A 21,014-nucleotide genomic window follows, 5' to 3' on the forward strand; every position below is an offset into this window, starting at 1 on the left:
ATATACCAGTATGCACTTTTTGAAAAGGTAGAGAGTATAGACTAAAGACTGCATTGCTTCAAAGCCTCAGAAACACTGCATTGCTTTGTAATACTGCATCAAAAAATAATACATTCTCTCCTCTTACTCTGAAATTACTTTTGCTTCTGCTGTCTTTCAGGATGTGCAGGCCATTGCATGATTTTAGCTAATAGAAATGCCTCAGATGCTCCCAGATCTAAAGTTGTTTTTAAAGTTATAGTTATAGTTATAGTTCAAATAACTAATTAAACAAATAAATTAAAAAATGGTAATCAAACAGTTTTTGGTATCATTGATTTCCATTGTAAAAAAAATATCATACAGCAGCTCATTGTGTGTTGTTTCTTGGCAGAATGCTATTTTTATTTATGTATATGTTCATGGAATCATATCTTAAAGCAGATCCAAAAAAATGTAAATTCTGTCATCATTAATTTACACTCATGTCTGTTACAAGATCAGCGACTGGGATTGTTGGTGTGGAATTCTGTTAACAGGGCTGGATCTAGGATATCGTCTTAGGCTCCTGAAATCAGAGGTTCAAAGCTGGAACCTCTGACAGTTCACCTGGCCAGGAAAAAACAGGGGCAGCTGGTAACTGAGTATGCATTAGAATGGGATTACACAGGGAATTCTGACCATTCTCTGCCCAGGTAAGGTAGGAGCAGTGTTGGCAATGATGACAATATGACTTGGATTGCGGATGGTACCCTGAAGACAAACTGACCATGACCATAACTCGGGATACGAACTGGTGTTTGCGGTTTTAGACAATGTCCTCTGAAATCCCAAAGTGCCTGAAGATGTGTTGGAAGAGGGTTTCTGCTGTCTCCAGGCCGGCAAGTAAACCCCTTCAGCGGGATCAATTTGCAGGCCTTGGGGGACACCCAGTCCATGAGGGATAAGCAGACAATTTGATCATCAAAGGCCCACTGAATGGACGATAATGGCTGGAGGAAGAATTGATGCACTGGGCTCAGGATTGTGCACGTGGAATAGAGCATCAGCCTTCTGGTTCTTATGACCTGGACGGTAGGTTACAATGAACTGGAAACAGGTGAAGAGAGGTGCCCAACAAGCCTGTTTGGGATTTAGTCACTCATTCTCTCTGAGGTACTCAAGGCTCCAATGATCAGTATTAACCTCAAAGGAATGCTTGGCTCCCTCCAGCCAGTCACTGCTTAAGAGCTAATTTTATGACCAAAACTTCTTGGCTGTCAATATTGTAATTGCGCTCCACCGGGAACAGATTCTTAGAGAAGGCGACAAATGGATGAGGCTGGGAAGGCTCACCCTGCCACTGAGATAAGACAATTTATATCTTGTTCTTCCACGATGAAAGGGTGTTCAGAATTGGGATGTGCTAGGGTAGGAGCTGTGCAGAAGGCTTCCTTGAGTGCCATGAAGGAACACAGGGCTTCGGGGTCCAGGACAGAGACTTGGGCCAATTGCGGAGTAGAGATGTGAGTGATGAACTGAATCATCTGAGAATTTGGCAATTTTCTTAAGAAGCATTGTAACTCTGAGTGTTGATGGTTGGGGCCATGTTTTGGCTGCTTACACCTTCCTCTAGTCCAGTGGTTCCCAGCCACGTTCCTGGAGGCCCCCCAACACTGCATGTTTTCCATGTCTCCTGAATTAAACACACCTGATTTAGATCATCAGCTCATTAGTAGAGACTCCAAGACCTGAAATGGGTCTATCAGACAAAGGAGAGATGCAAAAGTCCATCTGGATGCCTTGTTCACTGATAACATATCCTTGGCAGTGGATGGTGCTACGGTGGAAATTGCACTTCTTCTTCAATTTTGGGTATAGATGGTACTTACAGAGCTTTTAGATGACCTGCATCACGTAATGTTTAGCCAGGTTCCAGGAGTAGATCAGGATGTCATCTATATAGACAATGACAAAGTAATGGAGAAACTCCCTGAAAATCTCATTCATAAAACCCTGGTAACTGCTCCAGGATGGCTGGGACCACAGGAAAAGGGTTCTGGCATTTGATGGTTTGGGAATTGAGTAATCAACGTAGGGTTCCAAGTCTCTGTCCTTTTTTCCTACAAAGAAGAAACTTGAAAATGGAAGGGGAGGTATAGGGATGAATTTTTGCTTTAGGGCCACCTCAATGTACTCCTCCATGGGCTTCTGTTCCAGGATTGATAGAGGATAGATCTTTCCTCCAAGCAGAGTTGCCCAAGGCAGCAGGTCAATGGCACAATCCCATGGCTGGTGAGGTGGTAGTTCAGCTGCTTGCTGAACACATTCTGTCTGTTGACAACAGCAGTAGAACACTTCAGCAACAGAAAGGAAATCTTCTCCTGATGGAGACTTCCTATGCGGAGCATCATTGTGGAGGTAGTACATAGTAGTCATCCCTACATTTACTCCCAACGTCTGAGCTGCTGAAGATGCAGTTGATTAACGTTACTTTCATTTTGGAAGGAAAAGTGCCAATCCCCGATCTGCCTAAATGCCTATATGTTCGCGCAAATCATTCGTATCCAGCTTCACCTACAGCAGAAGTGAGTATAAAGGTTTTTTTCAAATTGCCTTTCTTAATAATGCACTAGTTAGCAAGCTTCGTGGCTAATGCAGCTAAAGTAAATATTACAGCCTGTCACCCCACAGAAGAGAGGGGCAGGGTAAGCAGAGCTCATTAGCATTTAAAGGCAAATTCACCAAAACAGCTCACTGTGAAAAGGGGTGATTTTGACAAGGTAAAAAGGGTGTTGTTTTACACTACCACTGAGAAATTTTAACCAAAGTATGTTATAGACTTCTCATTAAGACCCTAACGAATCATATCAACTTATCCGATGACCCCTTTAAGGCTTTTATTCACATAAACATATACACACAGGACTCATATCATGCATTATATCAGAATAGTTTTATGGCACCTTTATGACCTTTTTGGATCTTCTAAATGATGACAGAATTTTCATTTTTGAGTGAACTGTCCCTTTAAGAGTTTCATCTGGATGGACCAAAGTCAGTTTAAACAAGCCTCACTTTGTGGCACAGTTAACAATACTTACCAGATTTAAAAATCAAAGCAGTGAAAAATGTTACTTGCTACATTATCTTATTTGCTACATCTTATTTATAGAGCAGTACTGAAGCTCTGCTTTATTTGTGACAAAACTGATGAGGCATCAAAAACACAAGTTGATAAATCAGTCAGAGCTTTACTAAAAACATTCATCTTGCTAACACTGTCTTTTTCCATCTTATTTACTGACTGAAAGGTATCATGTTGAAAGTTATCCTTTCCCCTCTTTCTTTGGCCTCAACTCCATCTCTTCTCCTCTCTTTGACAAACTCTTGGCTGAGCTTTCTTTCATCTGTCAGGTATATCTCTGCCTGTCAGTATCTGCTGCCCTGATGTCTGTGAAGGTGTCTGGAGTAAAGAGAGCACCTGTGATTGCTTTGAAGCACTTTGACTGTGTAATTCACACCTTGGACAGGATTTTGGACAAAAGTAACAGCATATCTTTCCACTCAAGGCCACTGAGAATAAACTCAAAATGCAACTGACATTTTACAGATTCACAGAAAGTCTGTTTTGTGTCACTTTAATTTGCACTGTACCTTCACTCCTCTCAAGCACAGGGACAGCCAAGCTCTCTGGCTCTGTTTTCCTGGTTGACCACTGCTTGTGACAAACACTAAATATCTCTGGCAGGGTTATATGAGGGACACAGATGCTTTCACAACATGTAATTATAGTGTTGGACAAAGAAAATGAATGAGATCTACCAACAATACCAACAACAGTTGTGTTTTTATGTATAAGGTTTTTCTTCCATTAAAATATGTTCCTAGAATATAATTATGTAACTTTCTGTCCCAACCTACACTGTCCTAGAAAGTCCATACCAAGTATCTCCAAAATGCAACAAACAGCCTGTCTTATACACAATCCATCTCTCTCTCTCAGCAGCAGATATACCCGTCAGTACACTGTGCACTCTTAGCTCATCTCTATCTTTGCTGATTCCTGTGCTCACTGACATGTGTCATCTTACATTTATTTCCGGTTGTGCTTGGGAGCAAATATATTGTTGGATGGGCTTTTGATATGATTTTTTTGAGAATTATAGCATTAGAATGTGTCTTAAATACATAATATTATAAATATGAATAAATAAGAATAAAATAATAGATAATTAATAATAGATAATAGCAACAGTAAGTGGTCATTATGTACATTGCAAGAAAGGAGAAATAAACTTTTATTTTCATAACCCTATTACATAAGACAATTTGTTTACTGTTAAAAACAAAGGCTATCAGTAAAAAAATAGTTATCTCAAAATTGTTCACTAAAGTAAGAAGTGTAATATTGTGAAACATTATTACAATTTAAAATAAATGTTTTCTAATGCAATGTATTTTAAAATGTAATTTATGTAATATATATAATAATTTAAAATGTAATATATCTAATAGGCCTATATATACAGTTGAGGTCAAAAGTTTACATTTAAGAATCATCAAAAATATGAATTATTTTACCAAAATAAGAGGGATCATACAAAATGCATGTTATTGTTTATTTAGTACTGACCTGAATAAGATATTTCACATAAAAGGTCTTTACATATAGTCCACAAAAGAAAATAATAGTTGAATTTATAAAAATGACCTGGTTCAAAAGTTTACATCCCCTTGATTCTTAATACTGTGTTCTTACCTGAATGATACACAGCTGTTTTTTTGTTGTTGTTGTTGTGTGTGTGTGTGTGTTTTTTTTTTTTTTAGTGTCCTGAACAGTTAAACTGTCTGCTGTTCTTCTGAAAAATCCTTCAGGTGCTACAAATTCTTTGGTTTTCCAGCATTTTTGTATATTTAAACCGATTCCAACAATGACTGTATAATTTTGAGATCCATCTTTTCACACTGAGGACAACTAAGCAACTCATATGCAACTATTACAGAAGGTTCAAATGCCCACTGATGCTCCAGAAGGAAACACAATGCATTAAGAACCCGGGGGTGAAAACTTTTAAACAGAATGGAGATGTGTACATTTTTCTTATTTTTTTAAATATATATTTTTTTATTTAGTACTGTCCTTCAGAGGCTACAGAAGATAGTTACATGTTTCCCAGAAGACAAAATAAGTTACATTTACGCTGATCTTTAAAAAGTTTTCACCCCCCGGCTCTTAATGCATCGTGTTTCCTTCTGGAGCATCAGTGAGTGTTTGAACCTTCTGTAATAGTTGCATATGAGTCCCTCAGTTGCCCTCAGTGTGAAAAGATGGACCTCAAAATCTTTTTCATTAAAAGATCTCAAAATTTTTAATGATTCTGAAAGGGGGATGTAAACATTTGACTTCAGTTTTATATATAGCCTCTTCTTTTATCTTCCCTAACTGACAAAACTCACTCAGCAGTGAAATGTGAAATCTATTCGTGTCTGTGCTTTTCATTCAGGTGTTTCTTGCAAGTGTCCTGTTGTGTTGAATCCAGAAAGCTGTGCTTTCTGAATGGTATTGTACTGTTGAATGAAGAGGGTGAAGTGTCAGAAGCTGAAAACTTTGACTCAACCCTCCTCTCCCTCTCTTTATGGTGAGACGAGCTCTAAACATCTGCCAGAACACCATGCCAGGCCAATATCAGCTATCAGCCACCTATCCTTGCCAACAGCGCTGCGTGCTGCTATATATATGTCAGTCATTTTATTTGTATGTTTATATCCATGAACTTTCAAGTGCTGTACTAGATTCATTTCATGTGCAAACTGTGCAATAAGAAAGATCACAACAACAAACAGAAGGGGGTTAAAGGTACAGAGCACCTGTACAGATGCTCATATTCAAGAAGCCATTACTGAACAGAGAGACTTTAGTATCATACATATTTATGTCAGTTTACACTTTATGTGGTGAGGTTATACCACATCTCAAAAAGCAATAAAAGACCATTTATGTGTTCTTTCTGCTATTTTGTGCCTCACAGGGCATCTGAATTTCAGGTATTGCTCTGTCAATATGTAATAATGGATCATTTTTCATATTGTGAAACCTTCTATATATAAAAGAGGACATCTTGGGGTTTTCTGTGGTATCCAATTTGCCAAGACTGAAACATGATAAACCGTTTGTCCTGTAGCAAACAGCTGCTATTGCAACTATCATTCTGTTGACTGAAAGATCTCAGGATGATACACACACTCAGTGACTGATGGAATACCAATTCATCCCTTTTTCATTCTCTGTCTTTTTGCATCTCTCCGGTGTTTCTGCATTTTTGCCTCTTTTCTTTGTGCATCCACATTTTCTGTTTTCATGTTTTGTCCACTTGTTTTTCAGTAATGCTGATTCAAAGCGTGACTCACAGACTGCGTCCGCTGTGCTATGAACTCCAATTATATACATGCATTTCAAGGACTAAATGCTGTAAAGTTATTTCATTTAAAATTAAGTGTAATTTTCATGTGTTTTTTGCTTAGAACCCCACAGGTGTGCTTGTAACCTGTGTTTTCTTTCTATCAAATATAGAAAGTTAAAGAGCTGAGTGTTACAAGCAGGAGGCCCCCTGTTTCTGTAAATGGATTGTGTTCCAAACTAAATTAGATTTACCAGTATAATAGAAAAGAATAAGGCAAGCGCAAGGTTTAGGGCTACAAGGGCCATTTTCCAAGGAACAAAGCATAATGTCTCCATTTCCAGGCAATCAGGGATTTACTTTAGGGCGCTGTATGTGCTTTCCATTTTCGTAAGACAGCAAATCCTTATTTTTTGAGAAAATTCTGACATTTGTTTCTCTAACAGATATGGATTGTGGTAGACTTACAGCAATATTTTCAATAGACGAGGCAGTTGAATTCATTACAATGACTGATTTATTTTGACTTTCATGACTGTCGGCGCTCACAACGAAAGCAATAAGGACCCTGCTGCTCCCCATTTTAATGCATTTGAATAATCAACATTTCATTCAACATTTCAAATCAACATTTCATTTGCAATTCCAAAATAATCATAGGGGCATAATACATATTAAATAACTTAACCACTGTTTGTGTGGTTTAGAATAAAACACAATACACTGCAAAATGTTTTAAATATGACTGAATCCACCCAACTGCATTAAGCTAAATCAACAAAAGATCAAAATTTAAACAAATAGATGCACATTTTAAAGATAGACTGTGTATGTTTTTGTTTATGTATGCTTGTTTTATTCATGGTTTTGAACCTAACACTGACACCTATTGGCCCGGTACTCGGCTGTTTGTTGCATTGCATTGATTTTCGTACTGGAGCTGCAGGTAGTCATGGTTTGTTTCATCACTCCAGCAGGAACTGCTTGTTTAGACATTTTATTTTTTCACTCACACTCATTCGGTTTGGACTGGCGAATCAGCATGTTTGGACTTGCTGACATTTTGTCAACCTGGACTTTAGTGTTATGTTGGACATCTTGTTTGGACATTTTGTTTTTATCTCACACTCATTTGATTTGAACTGTCTGGTGGATGGCACACACCATCCACATGCTGTTTACTCAGACTTGGGTGCTATGTATGTAGTACGTGTAGTGTGTGCTTGTGTGGTTTAGATGTGTTTTTGTGTTGTTTCTGCTACGTAAGTAAAATTACTTGATAACTGGCAGAAAATAAAATTAATAGAACAACATCATTAATAGAAGTGCCATGTGTCATGTGACATTGGACATAGAAAGCTGATATAAATTGAGACTTCATCTTATGTGCTGTTTATTATTTATGTGCAAAAAATGACTGCGCATTAACATTTTTCACTATTTAAATGCCGTTACTAATTAAATCAGCGTAATATTTTACTTTTTTACTAATTCGTGTTGGATATTGACAATGTTTTTATCAGATATTAACGAGAGATACTACGCAACAGGTTGTTACTTTTTATTAGACACTTAAGATATTACTACTCATGCATAAGACAAAAAACAACGCAATTATAACAGCAGCTTTATAGAGAAATATAAGAAAATGCTCCACTCGTCCCAAACATGGAAAATGTGCTGTGGGCGCTCACCTGTAGGACGGTTTTAGCAGTTATCGAGGACACGATGGTGGTGCAAATAACTTCATCTGTGCTCAGCCGCTGTCCCATGGTGAAGAGCATCGGAGTGGCCAGGAGAAAAGACGCAACCCACATGGCGCTGATGAGTTTCTTGGTGCGGCTTCGCGACATGATGCTCTTCGCCTTGAACGGGTGGCAGATGGCCATGAAGCGCTCCACGCTCAGGCTGGCGATGTTGAACGCCGTCGCATACGAGCAGCCGTCCCGCAGAAAGTAGTACCCTTTACAAACAGCCTCCCCAAAAGCCCACGGGTGATGCACCCAGATGAAGTTGTATAACTCAATGGGCATGCAGAGGATCAAGATGAGCAGATCGGAAATGGCCAGACTGGCCAGGTGATAGTGCACCGTACTCTGGAGGTTCTGAAGAGATTTCCTCGTGAGAAGCGTGTACAGGGTGATCGAGTTTCCCAAACATCCGATCACGAACAGCACCACGTAAATGACAGTGACCAAAACTTTAGAATAGATGTCTGTATTCACATCCAAATCCTCCTCGGAGACGCTCTCCGTTTCATTGTCCAGAAATTGCTGGGACCGGTTCACCGAAGAAAGAAGTTTCTGCGTTAAGATGCGCAAGTCTATGAAGTTGCGTCCTGATAGCGTTGTATTAACCTCCATGTTAATTTATAAATATCAACACATAACGAAGGCGAAGTTAAAAAGCGTGTTCCTTGCGAAGTTTTTCACATTTGTGCATTTGGAGAGCTGTGCGTAAAGCTGTGGTGAACCAGTGGCCACTGCTCTAAACTTACTCTTACAGGTCTGCGAAAGCGAGACGTTCAGAGGCTTTTATATGATGAGGAGGCGTACGAGAGCAAACCTTGAGCAATGACGCAGGGCCATTCAACGATTGGTGTTTTTATCACTCTCTCTTTTTTTTCTGTGAGACAGCGCTATAACCTTGAATATATGAAAGAGCGTCTCAGTTCTGAGTATTTTATTGAAATAACCTGGATTTGAGGTTAAGCAATATGTTGGATGTTGCATTTACATTTTTAGCTAGGGTATAAAACGTTCTCTTATTATTTTCTAGCACCTTTGTTTCCACCTGTTCTGACTTGTAACAGCAATTTCTACTCCATTTTGTGAGTTTTCAGTGTTTTCTTTATCAGTAATTGAATTAAAACTGAAATGAGTTAAATCAAATCTAACAAAAGTTTTGCTAACATTCTTATAAAGTAATAAAAATTGGTGGCAATGGAATGTTGCTCCCTTCTGAAACAAGATGAAAAAAAATACTAACATCCAAGGAAACTGTTTTAGAAAAATGTTCTATGAGCAATGTCTAAATAATGTTTTGTGCTAACATTTTACTAATGTTATTACAGATCAGAGAACTTTGAAGAAACATTTACTGGAAGAATGTTTGTTTATGTCTTTGCCAGAACATTAGCCAAAGTTGGGAACAGCACTTATGAAAATTAACCATGGTTTTAGTATAGTAAATGTATAGTAACCATGTTTTTTTTTTTTTTCTTGTGTAACCACAGTTGTACTACAAATACCATGGTTAAACTATGCCCAGACAGCATACGTACGTCTGCAAGATGTCTGTTTAAGATCACTTGATCTGGAAAGCGTCTGCTGTGTACAAACATCTGACAGACGTCTGTAAGGTGTCAGTTTCTACATTATACAATCATTAACATGTTAAAGACATCTAATAGATGTCTGTTTGACATCTGATAGGAAATGTACTAAAGATGTATTGCAGATGAGCAAATACTCTAAAAATACATCTTGGAGATGTAAATGCAGATGTCAAATAATTAACAATTAACTATAGTAACCATGTTTTTTTGTTTTTTTTTGTAGTAAAACCATAATAAATTTTTGTAAGACTTTTGTAAGACATTTTACTTAGGGACTTGAGGTATCATTTTAAGTAGACTGAAAAATAGCTAAATAGTGTTTTCAGCATTGTACACTCTAAAAAAATGCTAGGTTAAAAACAACCCAACTTGGGTTATTTGGCAAACCAGCCAAATGACCTAGCTAGTTGGGTTATTTTATTTAAGTCAACTATTGTTTAAAAATGATTATATTGCTGGCTTAAAATGGACTGGAACTTATAAAAATAACACCCACACACACACACACACACAGAATTACTAGAGGCAATAGCAATAATCAAAAGATGAGCATTTATTATTAAGCTATTATTAAGCAAGAACACATACCATGCAAATTGAATTTATTTGGGTGAATACAGCATAGTTTACAATATTACATACAATTAAACTCGTTTAACAAGCAGTTTAGACAAAAATGTAAAATTTAAATATAGCATATTAATTTTAGTGTATTCAACCTTTCTCTGTAATCACTTGTAAGTGAAATAGCCGTAATTCTTGTGCCGGTGTGTCACTGAAATCTGAGCCGGTGAATGGATGCTGTTTGCCAGGGGAACTGTGAACTTCAGGCCAAGGCCTCACGTTTCACTCATAGCTGAAAGATGCTGTGACTGACCTGCTCATAAACAAATAGTACTGACATTAGAGAAGATATTTTAACATCAAATTAAATTAAAGTACTATAACAAATAAAATCCATTTATTTTATGCAAGACAAAAGGCTTCCATCATGAAGTGACTGCTGCTAAAGTAGCTGACTGACATCTCGTCCTTATGTTGTAAATACAATTTACAGCACAGTAAAGACTTTATAAATTAATTACAATGTATACAAACCTTTATGTCGCTAAAGAAGTGCACCAAATTGGCGGCACTGAGAACCACTCTCCCTTGTAGAGGACTTAAAAAGCCTGTGGTCTGACTGTAACTCAGCAGCTGGGTTGTTTCGTCAGAGACAGGCTCAACCCAGTGGTTGGGTTGAAAAAAAATAACCCAGCATTATAATGACCCAGCAACTTCGTTACAGAAAACTACCCAGCACCTGGGTAAAAAAATATTAAAAATAACCCCATAAAATGACCCAACAAGTTGAACCCAGTATTTGGGTTAAAATATTAAAAACAATCCAATAAAATGATCCAGTGGGCTGAACCCAGCGTTTGGGTTTTTAAAAAAAAATAACCCCAAAAAAATAACCCAGCATTTTTTTAGAGTGTACCAAGTTAGTTTTCTCTTTGTGCCACTGTCAGTTTAATGGTGTTTACTGTATTGTGTGATAATGACTAGCTTGCTGCACATCACCTAGCTTAATATACAGCTTCATATAAAATAAATATGGACTATAGATTTGAGTTTGAAAATGATAAGGTTATTATCATTAGCTCATCAGTGAGAGAGTGGAGAGCCAAAAAAAGGAGCCCAGCTATGCAGGAAACACAGCTTTCTCAGATGAGCAATCAAGACTAATTATTCAGAAATGTTTGTTTGCTAGATGTCATGATTGCCCAGTCAGAATCAAGCGAAGAGTTGTGTAATACAAAGAGGTATTAAGTAAAGTGGGCAGCTCAGAAGCATGATGACTTGTATAGTAGAAACTGTTTTTAATCTACTTGTTCATGATTGGATCCTCCAGAAACATCTGCCAGAGTCTAGTGGTACACATAGACTGGGTTCTGGATGAATGCTTTTGTTATTTTACAGCCTTTCCTCAGACAGTGTGACTGGTCTAGATGTAATTTGAATATTAAATAATGAAGGCATGTTACTTTATTATTTTGTCATATATAACAGGTGTCACCATAATTAACAACCCACACATATGAACAGTGAAAATTTTCAAAGGTTAATGGCATTGAATTCTATACAACAACTGTCTATTGCTCAGTGTAATTAAGATATAATGTTATTATGGGTCAGGCCTGTCAGGAATGAGGAGGATAGATGGTGATGGATGGCATTTGTGATCAGACTGGTTTCAGTGTTGTGATCTTATTCGTCAGCTTTACTGTATCTCCTGTCTCAAGAATAATGGTCTCTGAATGTCCTTTGATTAGTAAATCTCTTCACCACCTGCCTCTAATTCTGGCTGTCATAAGGAGGATGAAGATGAGCCCCTTTCTATTATGGTCCGTCCCATCTTCATTAGTAGTGACGTTATGTAAATCATGCTTTTACATATGCCCATTTTTCAAAATGCTATATCATGCCACAGCTGTTTGTTTTAATTGAAAGCTTTATACAAAGCTATTGAGTGCAATGAGTAATGCACATTAACATTACAATATAATAGAGTTTTAAATAGTGCCAGTATGTTAATATAATAAATGATCTTGTGCACCTATAACAAAAATTATATTTTCAGCTTAATTATTATGTCTAAATATACACTACCAGTCAAAAGTTTTTGAACAGTAAGATTTTTAATGTTTTTTTAAAGAATTCTCTTCAGCTCACCTAGCCTGCATTTATTTGATCCAAAATAGAGCAAAAGCAGTAATATTGTGAAATTTTTACTATTTAAAACAACTGCTTTCTATTTAATAACTTATAGAAATGGAGACTTTTATTTAGCAAGGACGATTTAAATTGATCAAAAGTGATGGTAAAGACATTTATAATGTTACAAAAGATTTCTATTTCAGATACATTCTGTTCTTCTGAACTTTTTATTCATCAAAGAAACCTAAAAAACGCAGCTGTTTTTAACATAATAATAATAATGTTTTTTGAGCAGCAAATCAGAATATTATAATGATTTTTGAAGGATCATGTGACTGAGGTAATAATGCTTAAAATTCAGCTTTGAAATCACAGGAATAAATGACATTTTAAAATATATTATATTATTTTAAATAGTAAAAATATGTCAGGATTTCACTGTTTTTGCCGTAATTTGAATCAAATAAATGCAGGCTTGGTGAGCAGAACAGACTGCTTTTTAAAAAAGCATAAAAAAAATCTGACTGTTAAAAAGCTTTTGACTGGTAGTGTAGTTTAAATCATTTTTAAATACAATGATTTGCATTATTTTTATTCTAGTAATTAACACTGACATCAACATCAAAAACAAAATTTGTAAAATTAAGTATGTGATGAAAGGCATACAAAAAGTGGAATATGACTATGTATTACATTTTCTAATTAAATTTATGTAATTAAAAATCAGAAAAGTTTTTTCCTTATTAACTGACTAATTCATAGAACAGTAAGAAAGTATGGCTATAATTACCCTATAATTGCAACCGAAAATCTTAAATATAGCTTCAGAGTTAGAAACAGTCTTAATAGGCTCTTCGTTGGATCTGTCTAGAAGATTGCACCGTGAATTTTGTAATTCTTTACACTTACATGCCCTGGCTTTCCACAAAAACATGACTCCTGAGGTTAGTTCTCTCGTCGTGCTCCCTCTCCTTTTTGGTGATGACTTTTGTTTCCCACAATCATAAATCATGCAGAAGGAGAAGAAGAACAGAGGAGGAAAAATAAACCAAACAAAACCAAAAATATTTCAAAAATAGATGAGATTAAAAATCCACATTCATTCCAATGTGTTAGTTAATATCCCATTAATTTCATCCATCATGTCCTGGCACAGTGTCCACAGCAGTTCACTAAATCAGAATCCAAATGCTTTATAGCCTATATAGCTACACTTTGTGTTTTGGCTCCCTTCCGTGTAGATTAATTACCATTTGGATGTAAATGTGACCCTCTTTCTCATGTTAATTAGATTTCACAGTGATCAAGTTTGTAATAATTCTCAGCGGCCCATTTCTGGTAACCATTTTATAATTTATGTCCATTATTAAAAGTGCCGTAACCCAGCACTCACTTAATTTCCTATAAAGCGCCACAGCTCTTTAACACAGCAGAAACTCTACTGTTGTAAATGCATTGTTGTAGTTAATGCTGTTTGCTCTCTTTCTGCTTTGCATGTGCTTGCACTTTTAATGAAAACATTATGAAACAAATCGCACATTCTACTTAACATCACATAAGTGTGGCTGTCTTCTTGACATGAATGGGAAAACATAGGTGTCAAAACATATTTCCGTAATTAGCCACCTCTCAAGAAGATTACAAAAGTCTGTCTCAATTTAAAAGTGCGGAAGTCAAGTGTTCTCACAATGCGTCCCATCATTAATATTCAAATCCCATCAACATCAACTCAGGTCTTGAGAATTGTTGATTGCTTGAACATTTGTCACTGTGTCGCCAGCATGATATTTTATTGGTTATAACTGAGTTGAAAGGAAGTTTCCCAATGGGAGCTCTGTAATTTCCTCCTCAAGTGCTATGCACTGTTGCAATTTTCTTCTGAGAATGATGTGGCGGGCATATTGGACATTATTATTGATCTGTGAATAAGAGTGTTATGCAATGTATGATTGTACTCATGCACTGCATCTCATGCTCAGCAGTGTTTACTTGCTTGTAGCCTTTGTAGCAAAGGACATCCTGGAGGCTTTCTCTCTCTATAAAAGCTCATTTTATGCTTTCAAACCCTTCAAAAATGGCCACTGCACTGGTAAGACATCAACAGAAACATGATGTATGTTGCAAAATATTGGCCTTCACTTGATGAATGATGCCAAAATGGTGTAGTTACATCATTTACCAGCAGGGGCTCACTGGGGCAGTCAGCCTTGACATCTTGGTACTGCCAAAAATAAATCTAATTTAAGAGATGCAACATAACAAAGGTCGTTGAGATTAAAACAAGCCTATTTCTGTGGGTCATTCATCCATAGCTATAAAAGTAATTGCTGTAAGATAGGAAATATTTAAGGCAGCGATTTGGTGCTATAAATATCTTGCCCTCTTGTAAGCACATTCTTTGGACAGGAAATTAACAAGAAATTCATTATCAGCGAAGGTTGAATGATCTACCATTTGTGAATGATGAATTTTTACACGGTTATAGAATTTTTACCGCCACAGATTTCCCATTGATGCACCACTGAGTCTGTTTTCATACTCACACTCATTTACATTATGTAAATGAAAATTTCTTGCCAACGCAATCCCTCACAAAACACATTATGGCTTGCAACCATTCACAAAGCAAGGTAAAACACATTAATAGCAATTAGCTTAAAATGTGCAATGCTTTCCAACCTACTTGCAAATATGTTTATGTATTCTAACAATGTCCTCAAAATGAGCTTAGACAAAAAGCCCTGGGCATGTAGTCCAAATGTGAAAATGAAAAACTAATGTTTTTATTAGTACTACACTGTAAAAAAAAAAAAAAAAAAAAAAAAAAAAAAAAAAATTATTTGTTGAGTCGACTTAAAATAATTTGTTACCCAGTTGCCTTTAAATTTTAAGTTCAGTCAACTCAAAAAATGTTAAGTTGTACTAAGTGACAACTTAGATATTTGAGTTCATTCAACTTAAAATTTTAAGGCAGCTGGGTAACAAGCCAAGCTAACAAACCAATTTTTTTGGTTTAGTCAACTGAAATATCTAAGTAAATATATAAGTTGTCACTTAGTACAACTTAAGATTTCAAGTTGACTAAACTTATGTAAGTTGATTGAACTGAAAATTGTAAAGCAGCAGGGAAACAAATTATTTTAAGTTGACTCAACAAATTTTTTTTTTTTTTTTTTTACAGTGTAGTACTAGTAATTGTAACAAAAAAACAACAGTGCAAATGTACAAAATATAACATTGAAATGCATTTAAATCATTTGTTTTTCTACAGAAAAATTGTCCAACAGTGCGGTGAGTTTGGTGGGGGGGTAATTGAGAATGAATGGGGGAAAGTCACGAGAGAAGCAGTTCCTCCATTGCAATATGATTGGATATGACTGGTTATGTTTGGCTGTGATTGGTTCATGTGATAAATCCCGCCTCTCGTGTGCGTTTCGCTTTCCCGAATCAGTCTGAATGAACAATATGATGCCATCAGTGGGAAGACTAATTTAAAAAAGTAAGTAAACAACTCACACACTTAGATTTAACCAATTTGTTACATCAAAATAAGGCTTAAAGTGGCAGCTTGGTGAAATTAAAAGTAAATCTTTGTGTCTGTGACCAATATTAACGGAGCTTTGATAACTGATGATCTAAAAAAAAAACTAAAAGTTAACTGTTAAAAAAAACAATAGCTGAATATAAGTTCACTTATAAATCAAATTGTTTAAATTGTTACTGCCTTGATTTATTTTGAATGTAAAATGCTTAAAAACACTAACTTGATGAGATTCATACATGGCTTTAATAAATAGAATATTAATGTCATGTTAATGTAAAAATCTATAAATAGATTTACCCTTTGAATAACACTAGCTTTAGCATCTGTTTTCATGGTCACAAGTGTTAAATGCCACAACATAAAGGATTATTAATATAACCACTTTTGTCTGTTTTTCCTGGATGTTCTCTGTCCCTTCCTCTGAATGAATGTGTAAATCTCCCTCGGAAAGACATTAGCCGAGGTTTGCCTTTGCTCTTTGACTCCCTTTGTCTGAATGCCTCCACGATGGCATTTGGTATTTCCTCTCCTTGAATGCTTTACTGGTGGCATGAATAATTCATTTTGGTTACATTTGGTGGACTGTGTATTTCTTTTTCATTTGCCCTCACAACTGAACCACTAAGCTGTGAGATGCACCACTGTATTCCCTGTTAAATTACTAAGTGTCTTTTCTGCTAGTATAAAAAGGTACCCTGAGGGCAATGTGCCCACACTGAAGACCATACGAGGATAGAGAGGTGGTAGTTTAGACAGACAGATGTTAACAAGTCAACAATCCACCACTCAGGGATATACAGCACTTTAAGCTGAAGATTTGCTATATGGGTACTTATGAGTAGTCATATGAGTAGAAACTTTTTTACCTCTTTTAAGGATTTTTATAGCTGATTACTGCTTCTTTTCCAGAGATCTTTAGATTGCATGCTGCATCTTATTCATAAATTCTGACATTTAAAGGGCACATCGCTTTTGGAAACAGTAGGTCTACCCTTCAATTACTCGGCAGGTGACAAAAGAAAAATGCTGCAGGTTCGCAGGTGTTGATGTGAACCTGTACGTCTGACGTCTGTCTCCAATGCTCCTTTGTTTTAGTCATTGTTGGGTGAAAAAAAAAAATCTAAACGCCTCTTTTATAGCCTCCCAAAAGGTTTCAATATTTTTTGATATTTATTTATCTAGAGAGTCCAGATAATTGTACTGCAGTGTTTTTTTCAAGTAGTTTTGACGTCTTCTCAATCATTTAACGAACAATTTGATTGACATCAATGGATCTAGAGGCAAAGTTGTCCAGAATGAGGAGTTCTATTGTTTGATATGAATATTGTATGTATGTGCGAAAAAAACACACAGCATACAATCGTTTATGCCCTTGAAAAATGCGATATCGCCCCCACGATTTCTTTCTAATTTCTCTCAGACCTTTGGGGCCATGAGTCCAACAGGCCCACCAAGTTTCGTTCCAATCGTTATCCATAAACCTTGTCTGACAGGTGCTCAAACGTTGTAGGCTAATGGCGGCCATGTTTTTTATATACACAAATGTCCTTGTATACACTTGTGGCACTTCGCATCAAGACCGTACACACTGATTTTCACGTCGGTAGGACGAATGGTTGTACTCACACTGCCTACAACGTGACCAAGGCTCGCCCCAATTGGCCTGACAGTGGCGCTACAGTGATCTAAAGTACGAAATTGCTCATAATTCAATCCTCACTTGCTGCCTCATGTTTTTATGTCATTGGAATCCTTCGCTCACACTGGACAAACTGCACCCCTCAGATTTAATCGTGAGCCTGGCGAAATTTTCGGGTACTTTGCATTTTTTGAAATGTTTTTCTCTAGAGAGTGGAATGGTTGTGCAGTTATAGCCATTTTTATGTTTTTTTTTCCCTCCTATAACACCACCAAGTGGCCAAGCTCTACAATTTTTTTCTCATGTTTGGCCTCAGACTTTTGGCCTGAGTTTGCAGGAGATATCTCATTCCGTTCAGGAGTTATAGGCATTTAACTAAAAGTAGCCCTGCCCCTTTCAAATGTTTTAGCGCTCCTTGGTGAGTCGAAAGTTCAACTTTTTTTTTTAATATTCACTCTCCAGAGAATCTTTCTGCACTGGTTTGGTTCTGATCAGGCAAAAAACCTAGGATTAGTTTGCAAAAGTATTTTTTTTCAAAAAATGCAAAGTACCCGAAAATATCGCCAGGCTGACGATCAAATCTGAGGGGTGCAGTTTGTCCGAAGGATTCCAATGACATAAGAAACTTGAGGCAGCAAGTGACGATTGAATTATGAGCAATTTCATACTTTAGATCACTGTAGCGCCCCGTCATGCCAATTGGGGCGAGCCTTGGTCACGTTGTAGGCAGTGTGAGTACTACCATCCCTCCAAGTTTCAATTCTCTGCAACTTATGGTTTTGTCTGCACAATCAGTTTTATGCAGAGATCGCTGATCCGTGACCTTTCTAAGAATTGCAAAAGGGTTTCAGCGCTATGCGCTTGAACCCCTAAAAAAATAAGGCAGCTGTGATTATGTCCTGAAAGGGAAACTTAAATGAGAAAACTATGTTATAAGCAAAAAATCGATTCCTGATAAGGTCACCTGCGTTTCTAAGATGCATTTATAAAATGACCAACCACAGTTAATTTTGTTTTTATTTATCATTTGGGGGTGGGGCTGTCTAAAATAGACTAAGGAGAGCAGGTGGTCTGTTACACAAAGCTAGCTGAACAATGAGTTTCAGAGTAGGTTTAGTGTTGACAAAACCAAAGAAATCCAAGCTGGCTGACACTGTGTTCACAACCCTCACTATAAACGCTGTGTATCAAATCAGGGTTCAATCCAGAGTTTATGATTAACTCTGGAGCATGTGCACTTGAAAATATGATGTCAGCAGCAAATAGACAATCACAGGAAACATGGAGAGTGCAATTCACTCTCTCGAGAGTCAACACAATTCACTTATGTGCTGAAGATTAAGAGATTGTTATGAAAAATACAACGCATTTGAACACATTTACCAAGTAGTGGCTGACATAATAGCCAGAAGGCAGTTGAAATAAAAAATCTATATTAATGTAAGAAAATAATCCAAATTTATTTCATTAATAATTGACATAAATTCACAAAGAAAACATGCATTAACCATTTTAAGCTTTAAAATGACGCATGTGTGTGGTGCTGTTGACACAGGAGTCGGCATTCTAACGTAGAACATCCACCTCTCTTAGTTCATTGTCTGTACAGTATATTCTGATTCAAATAAGTAAGGCTGGGCAAAAAAAACAACCTTTCTTGGCCTTGAACTTGGTATTTGCATTGCTGTCAGGGTGAGAAAGCTTTTAGATTTCATCAAAAATAACTTAATTCGTGTTCCAAAGGTGAGCGAAGGTCTTACAGATTAGGAACGACATGATTAATGACAGAATTTTCATTTTTGGCTGAACTATCCCTTTCATTTGTACTTGCCTGGGTAGCCACTGTAACTAACTAAACCTAAAAGTTTTTTGAAAGTTATACTATTCTTATTTTCAGCTTTTTCTCATTATTCAATAAGTTCTTAATTAATTTTCTATTAATAGGTCCAACAGATAAATAATACATCTAAATATTGTGTTAGATGCGCTGGATGAGAGCACCATTAGTTTTTTGCAGCTTCAGGACCTTTTCCTTCTGCTAGTGTGGTATAATGCACCCGTACATAAATTCAGAAACAAACAGCCTCTTTCTATTCATCTACCTTCCCTCTTCCTCCTTCCATTATAACAGCTACGTAACCATCACTGTCAGCATGCTAATATCAGGTCTGCAACTGGCTTTTGTGTGGCTGAAAAAAATCCAAACCATCAAGTTAATAAAACACATGTCACTTCTGGCTATAAATCATTTGGTTGAATTAGAAAACTCATGTGCACAGATCGATCACAAAATGTGTAGACCTACTGCTGTTTGTACAAGGAAGTGATCATCTGTTTTAGCATAGAAAGTATTTTGTGGCAGTATCCTTCACCCAGCGATGTGGAATGTAAAAAAAATCATACTCTGAAAAAGAGATCACACAAATCATTTTAATGAGAGATCATGTAGATATCTGTGCCAACACTAGTCTATAAACAGAAAATTAAAAAGTAATGGTGGCCGCTTTTTTTTGTTTAGTAAATCAGAATAATTTCTTCCTGTCCATCCATAAAAGGGAAGCCAGAAAGCATAAAAAAATATACTTTTCTATGTTCCACAGAATAAAGAAGAGCATACAGGTTTGTAACAACATGAGAGTGAGTAAATGATTTCGGAACTTTCATTTTTGGGTGAACTATCCCTTTAAGAGTTTTCACTCACTGAAATGCTGATATTGTAAGTTCTATTCAATTATAACATTTCAATTCAGTTAAATGCAAAACTGAAGCATTTTCACTAGCAGTCTCAGACTTTTGGACTCCTGCTTATCTCTGGCACAGCTCTCTCCCTCTTATGAAGATTGCAAATTTTGCACTGCTACTGTCAAAAAACTATCATCATTTCTTAGCATGCTCTTTCATGTCCCTATATTCCATCATGCATCATCTTTGAATGAGAACTGATGTGGAGAAGAGAGTGCAGAGATTATGTAATATGAGCTGGTGAATTTTGTAATCTTTGGTCAAATCAAAAAAATTGCACAGCTCTGCCACTTGGTGGCGCTATAAGCCTGAAAAAACATAAAAATGACTATAACTATGCAATCGTTGGTCCGATCGACTTGAAAATTGGTATGCAGTGTCTCTGTCCAATGTGCCATAAGGGTCTATGAGGACATTGGCGTATCTCAAAAAACATGGCCGCCATCGGCCAATGAAGTTTGAGCACCTATTAGACAAGGTTAACGGAGGCCGATCGGAACAAAACTCACTGGGCATGTTCGACTCATGGCCCTAAAGGTCTGTAAGAATTTTGAAAGAAATCGGCCACTAGTTGGCGCTAACGAGTTTTATGGCTCTGTAATCACGTGGTGTTTCACACATCCACACAATATGCATATCATTTGATAGATCTCCTCATGATGAACAACTTTGCCTCAAGAACCATTGCTGTCA

At 36.7% G+C, this 21,014-nt stretch overlaps 1 protein-coding gene across 1 annotated transcript in view; it reads right to left on the reverse strand.

Annotated features, from left to right (window-relative positions):
* ntsr1 (neurotensin receptor 1 (high affinity)) overlaps positions 1–8,850 on the reverse strand; it is a 42,586-nt gene extending 33,736 nt beyond the window's left edge. Inside the window, exon 1 of the mRNA XM_051096123.1 lies at positions 8,054–8,850. Within this exon, the coding sequence (XP_050952080.1) occupies positions 8,054–8,722 (669 nt within the window). The 5' untranslated portion in view covers positions 8,723–8,850. The remainder of the gene's footprint in view (positions 1–8,053) is intronic.
* Between the last annotated feature and the right edge of the window lie 12,164 nt (positions 8,851–21,014).

The sequence above is a fragment of the Labeo rohita genome, chromosome 23, assembly GCF_022985175.1.
Source record: "Labeo rohita strain BAU-BD-2019 chromosome 23, IGBB_LRoh.1.0, whole genome shotgun sequence".
Lineage (NCBI taxonomy): Eukaryota > Metazoa > Chordata > Actinopteri > Cypriniformes > Cyprinidae > Labeo > Labeo rohita.